This window comes from Dermacentor silvarum, chromosome 8 (genome assembly GCF_013339745.2).
Source record: "Dermacentor silvarum isolate Dsil-2018 chromosome 8, BIME_Dsil_1.4, whole genome shotgun sequence".
Classification (NCBI taxonomy): Eukaryota; Metazoa; Arthropoda; class Arachnida; order Ixodida; family Ixodidae; genus Dermacentor; species Dermacentor silvarum.
This window is the reverse complement of record NC_051161.1, coordinates 94,360,964-94,371,263: the sequence shown is the minus strand read 5'-3', so window position 1 is coordinate 94,371,263 and position 10,300 is coordinate 94,360,964. Positions and strand designations below refer to the sequence as shown.

The following is a 10,300-nucleotide window of genomic DNA, read 5'->3' as shown; positions in this document are numbered from 1 at the left end:
GTTGTTATGCTATTAAGTTGACAGACTTAAATGGCAATTTGGGCGTGTTGATAATTTATTACAAACAGTAGATGTATAACACAACTATGTATAGGCTTTTAAGGACTGGCACGGCAAAATAAGGCTGATAATTATGTGGACTAGTGGGAAAGAGGGATTTCATGAAGGAGTAGCTAAAAACTAATTCAGGACAACAACGATTCGAAAGCATTTTTGATGCATAACACCTAATGCTCGTGACCTCTGAACATGCAACATCTCACCTGTAAAGCTTGCCAGTTTGGCTGACAACACATTAAGTTTGCTTTCGTTTGAAAGCAATTTTAAATTAAGATAGTGACGGAGGCAAGAGTAAATAAATGCACACTTTATTACAGCAAGGCAAAAATTGCTTTATTATCACACACCTTTGCCAGCAATCTCGGTAATTTTTAAGCAGTCAAGATTGGTGGCATTCAACAACATTGATGGAAATTCATGAAACAATTATTGCAAGACATCACAACAAAGCAGCAAACACAACAAAATCGGCAATTGTGTCATTTATGGTTGGCTCTGGCGTCTGTATTTATTTTCAGAAGCCATGCAGGTTATAGAAGCAATTAAGTCGCGTCTTTTGATGTGCTGAACTTCCACTTCGATGATGTACATATAAAGGTCCAGTGCTTGTTCCAGTTAGCCATGTATTCTAAAAGGAATAAAAAATTGAATTGTGAAAATGTCATTCTCAAATGCAGTAACGCATGACACTGAAAAAAGTGGACAAAGTTTTTTTCAAACCGAATATGATGTAGAATGGTGCATGAAAAACAAATCAGATCACTTGGCCTTTGCTTTGAACCACGTAAACAACATATAGTTAAATAGCTGTAGAATAATATGTTACAATTTGCATAAAAAACTTGACAAGAGACTACAGTTGCTTTCAAATTCCGCCCCCACCGCAATCGGCCACAGGAACCGGAGTCGAAGCCCGCGACCATAAGGAAATAAAGCACCATAGCCACTGCGGCTATAAATTTCAGTGGCGATCGATTTCGGGATACTATCGGTCACTTTCTGCACCGCTTTCATTACACGTACGCGTTTACACATATTTGTTTTTGTTAACGCAACTTAATAGGCACTTTCGCACTAATAATAATGGCACGACAGCCGCATGTACCGCGAGAATAAAGAAAGAAATATCCTTAAGCATTATCCCCTACATGAGCAAGAAGATCTAGATTACCAATACATTTTAAGGTCTTGCTTGCATCTCGGTGCAGTAAATACTATCTAACAGGACTGCGTCTAAAATGTATATAGCCTATTGCTGAGAGCAATTCGTATGCGCATACCAATGATCGAGAATAAAATAACTTGCCTGTTTTGCGATCAACTTTCCTCCACCGACGTTCATGATATCGCATGCGCATCGTTGCGCGATGAAGTATCCACGCAGCACATTGAAGGCACTCAAACACAGTCAGTGGGTGAAGTGATCGCCTATGGTGCTCGTAGAGATGGAACCGATCGGTCGCAGCCGATGAAATCGCCATGCGCTACACGGGATCACGGCGCAACTCATTTTCAGGTCCCGGGGTGCTCGCGCTAAGGGAGGAAAGTTCCTCCATTTACGATTGCCGCAAGAGGGCGCAGCGCGCGAACCTTGCTCGAAGGAGGAACTCGCTGGCCTGAAGGAGGAACAGAGCCCGTTGCTCCATTCTCACTCCCTTTTTTTTTAGAGTGTAGTTTGGAGATGTGACCGCCACCTGGCGTCCGAGCCAAGCCGAACGCTTCAAACGATTAATTCAATCGTTTGCGTGAATTTATTGTTTAACAGCTCCATGGCGTCCGGGGTGTTGCTGTTATTGCATGTTTCTCTGTTTGCCATGCATCATAACATGTGGCCTTTCTACAAGTGCGCGTTTCGAAAACCACGATTTTTATCTCAAATGACCTCCGAAAATGTCTTGTAAGACCGCTATAGGCACCGGGCGCGGGATGATTTGGACCGGTGGCGCCTTCATGCGGCGGCGCCACGAAAGTAATGGCATGTGGCGGCCGGGCCGCGCGCAGCTGGCGCTGCCGTGAAACCACGTCTGATCAAACATGTTGCGTTTTTGGGTGCACCAACAGTTACTTAAACATGACTGAAGCTGGTTAGGCCATTCAATTAAATCGTTGTTCATCGCGGCATCGCGTTTTCAGGCGGAAAGTCTGTATATGTGCGGTCTGTATATAGGCAGCAGCGCGTTCAGTGCTCAGCAATTGAAACGCAATACTCGAATCGCATGGTCGCCAGCGCTTTTTGCACTGACTGATGCAAAACACCAAACTGATGCACTGTGGTGTAGAGAGAAAGCGAGAACCTTCCTAACGCATCATGACTGCATTTGGTCCCACGGCGCGCACCTGTGGCGCGAAAAGAAAAAAAAAAAAAACGGCAGCAGCCGTGCGCTGCCAGCGCTTCAATAGCTGGGCACTGTACATTTCCGACGCTGATTTGGTATAGTCTAGTTATTCTAACGTTAATAAAAGAGCCGTTCATACGCAAGAGCTTCGTGTCCCACTTGCCTGTCTTCGCCTCCGCAGTGTAACGGCTCCGGAGCTTGGGCACCGAAGGCGAACACTGAGATTTGTAGTCATTTTGCCGTATTATTAGTGTATCAGTCTTCCTTTTAATGTACATTTTCCTTCCTAGCAATTCCCAACTCTGGTTGCGTCCGCACATGACTGCGCTGTGCGTCGACTGTCAACGCCAACGCAGAGGCGTATGTTCACACTCGCCGCCACCGACGGCTCCCGTCGCGCTAAACTATATAAAATCGGCCGTGACTGAAGATTGGGCTAGTTTATAATCAATTAAGAATGGGGAAGCATTGCAAAGATGAACTACAACGGACAGAGAACGAGAACTTACTGACACATGTACTATCGGCGAAGCAGCTCAAGAAACAGAATAAGGAAGACGTATGTCTCCTTTTTTTTCTGTCCATAACTTTTGTGTTCTTCGCCTATTTACATGATTAAATACGCGACAATGTTAACTCGCACAGCAAAATAACATCTGGAATATAACTGCTAGAATTCCACATCATGGCTTGCCGCTGTGAGCTCCGTTCGCCTGCATGGTGCATTTGCATCGCAATTTGCGCTCGTTTTCTGCTTTATATACTACCTGATGCCACGAATGTGATCTGCTTCGTACAAGTGACTACCTTTCTCAAAAGCAGACACACGAAAATGCGTTTTCCGGTGCGTCAGCCCTTAAAACCCGCAGTGCCAAATCACTGGACGCACCGAGCGCCGTCGTCCCGTCATCTGCTTCACATGCCAGTGCTCTGACAGCTGCCGTTCGCGGCGCTGTTCGCCAGCATATCGCCGGCGCGCCGCTGGCGCCTTACGACGGCCGCCCGGTGCCTATAATTAGTGTAAGGGCCTAGTGTCCTAGTGCATGTTTCGCCCTTCCAAAGTTTTAGAGTTTACCAATATCAGCCATTCGACATGCATTTACAGGTACAAACCGTTCGACGACAGCTGCCAGCTAAATACAGTGGCTTCAGTGCTGGCCAACTTGAACATCACGTGGCCTTTCACAAATCTACATTCCGCTTCACTGTGGAACCTGCCTGTCACCATCGCGCTCACGAAAGCGCACCTGCACCACGGCCTGGGCATTCTGTATGCGATGGGCGTGGTATTTCGTGGAGTCAAGCACAAACGCAAGATCGTGCTGCACATAGGCCATCTGCTACCGCTGCCTGAGCCTTTGCTCAGTCGTACTCAGCTCAGTCGTGCCGTCGTCGATTTGGCTGCAATGATGGGCCCAGTAGGCGTTGACTATAAACACCTGGCAAAGCTTGTGCAGGCGCAGGAGCAAAGCCTGGCTACGTTTCTCAAGGAGGGACCAGCCGAAGAGGATGAAAACACTATGGTGACATTTGAAGAGGCAGAAATGAGATTTCCTAAGCACAATTGGACACTAATCAGGACGCTTATTAACAGCGAAGTGGGCTCCACGCTAACTGTTGAGGACCATCTGTACATAAACAGCCGTGCCTTGGAGGCAGCCACGAGTGTTTTGAAGGACGGCGCCGCCGTGCACGCATTTCTGGGTTGGCGAATAGTGCGCATGCTCACGCCTATGGGCTGTGGACTCGCCGGGATCGCGCTGGCGCAGGCCGCGGGTGGCGATGTGGACGTCGTGTCTGATCTGCTGGCCAGAGGCACACTGGACCGGCTGCAAGAGCACATGCCCATGGCCCTCGCGGCTCCTTATATTGAACAAAAGCGACCCGGAGAAGCGAGGGAAGGCCTGCAGTGGCACATCGCACGACTGATGCAGAGCTTCGAGAAAGTTTTCTACAACAGCGCCTACCTCAGCAGGAACTTCCAAAGGAGGGCCGCCAGGTTGATGAAGCGCTTCAAACCGCACCTGCTCTACCCCGACTACACACACCTGGAGGTTCAGGTCGACCGTGGGTACAGGTATGTGGCACTACCATGTTTTTTTAGGGGCGAAGCTCCTTATAGCGGCACCCGTTCGTCCCCGTCGTAGTAGGTAGCCACGTCTAGTCCGTAGCGCGGAATCGAACCAGGGACCCCTCGCTTCCGAACGCGCGGCGCTAACCACTACGCCACGAAGCGCACATAGACACACGCACCACGATGGCAATAAATACCCAACATTAACGAAAGGCCGCGTTTCTAACGCGTTTGTGCTAGCGCGTTACGGCCCGTGTAAGAAGCTGGTGTAAGACGCTGTGGCCTCTCCGCCTTACCTTCAACGCGTTTCGAACGCGCTGCCCAAGGCGGTGGCAAGTCAAGTTCAAGTCGAGGAGCGTTTATGAATACGGGGGGTATACTCTCTCAGCAGTCGTGTGATGGCGTCGGCAAACGCGGTGCACGTTCCGGCATGTGTAAATGGCTGCGTAAGACGCTGTGGCCGCTCCCCTTACTAGAGAGTACTGCACGTTTCTAACGCGTTTGTGCTGGCGTCCCCTTAAGCGGGAGATCCGATGATTCCTTCCGGAGATTCGCCAACTCATTATCATTCACCCCGTGGATATGCTGTGATTTTTTTTCTTCATCCTTATTGAGAAGATTTATTTCCTTTACACTTCGATTCCTAATATTGCTTTCGCGGGTCAAACGTCCCCTACTTCGCTGTAAAAAAGTTTATTCATCCCAGTGCCAAAATAATACTTCTATTTGCGAATATGCTTCGGCAGCATGACGCTGTGAGAAGTGAATGGTTTATAAAGCGGCATCACTGAATGGATTAATTTCGCTAGAATTGGGTGTACAGCGTGGAAAACGAAGTTCTGCTGCATTCTTGACACACGAAATTGTGTGTCAAGAATGCAGCAGAACGTTGAACTTAAGCCTACACATGCACATGGGTAAAAAGATGTTCTTATTTCGACGGTCGCACTATTCAGTTTTGCTGAGCACCTATGGTTTCATACGAGGAAACTAGGAATTCTGCATTGTTAAAGAACCCCAGGTGGTCAAAATTAATCCGGAGCCCTTCACTACGGCGTGCCTCCTCATCAGAACTGGTTTTGGCACGCAAAACCCCAAAAAGAAGAAGACGAAGGAATTCTGCATCGATATTAGCATGTTATAGCAGTAATTAGGTACCTTTCCTGAGATCTGAAGAAATGACGTATCCATTTATGCACAAAATTTGTAGTTGCAAGAAGCTATTATAGGTGCTAAAACATAATCAAACTACCACTCGATCGTGCTGTTTCTTACAGTGTTTCCAAATTTGCCTTCTCATAGAGACTGCAATCATTTTCGTTTTTCTTTAGTTAAGCTCAATAATATAAGGGGAGTAAAAAGTTACTATGCGATTAAATTGTGTCAGGAGCCAGGTAAAACAAACCTCGTGTCTGTAATAGGAAACCAACAATGAATTTTAAGCATCTATTTATTGTAATATTTCTGGAACTATATATGTAGGCATGCTTTGTTGGAAGATCTCGCGCTGATGCAATGCTGCCGTTATTTCCAGCGGCATAGTGTCTGCACGTCACTCTTGGTTCATTAGTATGCATGGGCTACGAAGTACAAACTGTTTAGGGATACATGATGAGAACCTCGCTGAGTTTGCTGATTATGTTTAAGTGTGATCACACATCATAAGGGGTGGCTTAGGTTAGTCGTGCGGTCCTTCCGACAAATTGTGGATTGTAGATGCCAGGGCTCTGGTATTGGACTCAGCGGGTGTGGCCTTGGCAATCAGGCTAGTCGCTTCGAGCAATAGCTAGGCTCTGTTTCAGGACCCCGTTTTATATTTTTATTTATGGGCGAGACGGTGTTGTTCCGCGCGGTGTTTGCGCGCGAGCTGCCTTGCGCTACCTATTCTTTTGTTTGGCCACCCAGGTGTTCTGTTTTTTTTTCGTGGCGTGACACGCTTACTCATTCTTGATAGGGGCACATCAATGACTTAGTGCGCCTTGCCGCAATCTTTCGCCGAGAGAATGGGTCCATCTTCACGCAATTTTTTTCTGCAGAGAAAAACCAGCAAGTGACACTCTCCGTCGCGCTCACTGACGCACTACAACCGGAGATGTGTAAAAACAATAAGAAATTAGTGAAGCAGAATACGAATGGTTCTGGTCTCCAAGTACTCTAGCTGACAGTGCACTGGACGATTTTTTTTACAAATAAAGAATCTTTGGCAAGAACTGCAATGTGTTTCCTTACGCGACGGCTGATCGAGCAAGAAATAAGCCAGTGTCGCCTACTGTATCTCATATTTTGTGTGCATGAAGTGTAGCCTGATTGTATGCACTTGCCGCGGTGGCGTGAGCAGCTTGGTGATGCGCTCCTAAGCACGAGGTGGCGGGATCAAATCCCGGCCGCGGCGGCCGTATTTCAATTAGGGTGAAATGCAAAAATGCCCATGTCCCATGCATTGGTGGCCCATTAAAAATCCCCTGGTGGTAAAAATTAATCCGGAGTCCCCTGATAATCAAATCGTAGTTTAACACGTAAAACCCACAAATTCAATTCAATTATGATTTTATGCACCGTGTGAGCGCCAGTACAATGTTGACGGTGTGATTGCGACATTGATATTATTGCTCTTCAATTCAATTCCTTCGGTCTACAGTAACAGCTGCGTGACCAATACTAACTCGTGTCCAATGCGACTCCCACCCACACTGCTCAGGTACATGCCGGACTTCGATGGGGACTGCCTAAACATGACATTGACACTGTTGCGTGAAAGCAGCCGCCACCGCCTCCGGCAGCTAGGCAAGGCAGGCGCACTCTACGGCGAAGGCTGGGAGCTGCCGCAGACCTCAGTCCGGGCGCTGTACTCGCTCGAAGCGGACGCCCTGTTCGTACCACTAGGCGTCGCTGCGGCGCCTCTTTACGCAGCTGGCGCCCCGGCCACGTGGAAGCTGGGAGCACTGGGTACAGTACTGGGTCAGGAGATTGCCGACACAGTGCTCGGGCTCGCCGATTCGTGGCACCAATTGACGAAGCCCGAGGAACACTGCTTCGTCAATGCAAGCCTGGCGCATGCGCAAGCCGTGCAGGGCGCTTACAACGCGCTCAGTCTGGCTGTGTACGAAGGCGGCGCGGCCATCGGGAGGCAGCGACTCCGCGGTCTCGAGCGTTTCGGTGACGCCCAGCTGCTGTTCCTGGCCAGCTGCTTCACGCTGTGCCACGTCGATGGGGATGAAGCTGCGAGGAACGAGGCCCTCTGCAATGAGGCGATGCGCAACAGCCTCGATTTCGCGCAATCGTTCCAGTGCCTGCCAAATTCAGCCATGAACCCTACGGACAAATGCAGTCTCTGAATGCCGGTAGTGTAGGATACGGACAATGGCTTCTCCTGTATTCATTGAATATTTTTGTACTGCCAGGCTCGATGCCTAGGATTTTTTTGTAATCTGTTTAATATTGCACAAGTTAGTTGTGGGAGCAAGTTCAAGCATTCCATTACACGTGAGCTACAATGTTTTCAAATAATATCGTATATGTATGTGGGGCGCATTGTCATTGACGTGTTGTAGCGGCGGCACAGGCGGAACTAGCAACCGTTATCTAGAGAATTATTTCTCACTCAAGGAACTGCAAACTGGCACGCACCTCTACGTTCATTGATGTTACGATGGCGGCGGTCACGCCGCATCTGACAAGAAGTCCGTGTCATCATGCAGAACAGCCACGTTTATTTTCTGTAGCGAATATATACCAATGAAAAGAGGGAAAGGGCAGAGGAAAAACAAAGGGAGAGAATGGCGCATTTGCGGTCCACACTTGCGCTTATCATGGGAGGCGCGTGCGCTTTATTGATTTGATATTTTCTGCGAACAATCTTGCCACTTGTTCAAATTCTTTGAATATGTGGATTGCTTAGGCTCGCATTTAGCTCTTGCAAGTTCTTCGCCGTACATTTTCTAGTCGTCCTTGAATACAAAAAAGTTTGGCGACTCACTTTTAACAACGCGATTGACATACATTGTGACTTACCACCAAGCGAAACTCCGAAGACCCTACCATGCATACTCACATACTCCTAAACTACACGAGTCAACGTCCAACAGCTGAAATATGCTCATTATTACAATAATAATTCGAATGTATCTCACTTGTTGAACGTCGTTTGATGTTACTAGAGACGGGGGACCTCAAGAAGTTAAAGTCACACGCCATTTTAATTTTGGTAAACTGTTGTGTAGCAACATAACACACCATCAGTTTGCGGCGTAAACTAAGCATAAAGCAACGTGGTGGTGAAGCACAAACGCTAGAATAAATAATGCGTGACTAGCGTGTAAACTAATCGGGTGGCATCATCCACAAGTCAATATTTAGACGTCAGCCGCAGCAGCCCTAGTAGAAAACTAGGCGGCAAAAATCCGTTTCACAATACATTTGTTACTGCAACATAATCATTCAATGAATCAAACACTTTCAGTCAACATCAACTTACTCCTCAGTCCAAAGAGTTTCCCCTGCCTTTCATGCACACTTTATGAACGTCGAGCTCCTTTGTGTGTTTTCTGTATTTAAGTTCTTATACAATCTGCTATTAAGTATTTACACGGCAAAAAAAAAAGACGACGAGGACAATGAATAAGTCAGGACAAGATTGGAGCTGCCTTTCAAATGACGTTTTATTGCAAAGTTGTTCCCATTCAGTATGCAATGTCACCTAAAAACGAGATCCGACTGTTAAAAGCAGCGTAAGAAAATCAGTGGTCATATAATTGTGGTGTAGTTACGTTTTAACTTGAAAAGCAAACCTCTGCTTAGAGCGATAGATTGTTGGCTCACACAAGACCGCGCATGCTTTTCGGTGTAGAAATCTTCGGCAAATTCGTAGGTGTGTTGATCTATGTGCACCATAAGATTGGTAGCCTAAGGTTAACCGTGAGCAATCACATGGCCGTCAATGGCTTCACAGTTGAGAGCTGGGTCTGCTCCTTAGCGAAATAAAATGTTATGTCTAGCGAACATTGCAGGCAGTTTGGCCAATGTAAGCCTTGCAGCAAGACAGCATGTAAAGCTGGTGGTGTGCTTGAAGCCGCCCCATTCTCCGTTTTTTTATAAATGGCCGAGCGCTTTTCAAAGCGTTTAATCTTCTTCGATAATTTAGCAGACTGCAATGTTGGGCTAGTTGGTTCATGCTTTAAATGTGGTTCTGGTGCAGAAAGAGCAAAGTGGAAAGAATAAGGGACAGAAAGAGTGCCATTTGGCTCTATTTCCACTTAGTTTTGCTACGCCAGAACCAAATTTCCCACATTTTATTCTTTCGTAACTTTGCGCGGGGGTCTATATTTCTGTCGATCTGGGTTTTTAAGCGTTTTCTCGCCAACTTGGGTGAATCGTAGTTCATGGTCTAGTGAGTACATCATCGAGCTTAGAGACCAGGCTTCGGAACCAACCGTCGGATAAGCGCCACTGGGTATGAACCACTCTTCAGTTACAGAAAAAATTCTTTAAAATTCATGCGCTGCTGGGCAGAATCGATCCCACGGCATATATATTGAGACAATATTGCCTGAACATGTATTCACACAGCCGCCACGCATGGTTTTCGTGGCAGCGCCCCTAAATGTTGCAACGTGTTCATTGGGTAGCACGGGAGAGGAACCCGGATGCATACACGGCCTCATATACTACAATGTGTTTCGATGGTGGCAGTAAAAGTGTGACGCGACATTCCTTCAATGCTAATCCCAGTAAGTTCGACATTCCAAGTAAGATGAGTATATACCACTGATAATTTCTGACGAGAATTACGTTGACACCGTACCAACGAATACTAGCAACCGTCTTGAAACGG

At 47.1% G+C, this 10,300-nt stretch overlaps 1 protein-coding gene across 1 annotated transcript in view; it reads left to right on the top strand.

Annotated features, from left to right (window-relative positions):
* The window catches only part of LOC119462296 (endothelin-converting enzyme homolog), a 16,503-nt gene extending 8,698 nt beyond the window's left edge, over nucleotides 1–7,805 (top strand). Inside the window, exons 3-4 of the mRNA XM_037723639.1 lie at nucleotides 3,502–4,473; nucleotides 7,169–7,805. Coding sequence (XP_037579567.1) covers nucleotides 3,502–4,473; nucleotides 7,169–7,805 — 1,609 coding nt within the window. The remainder of the gene's footprint in view (nucleotides 1–3,501; nucleotides 4,474–7,168) is intronic.
* Nucleotides 7,806–10,300: the final 2,495 nt, after the last annotated feature.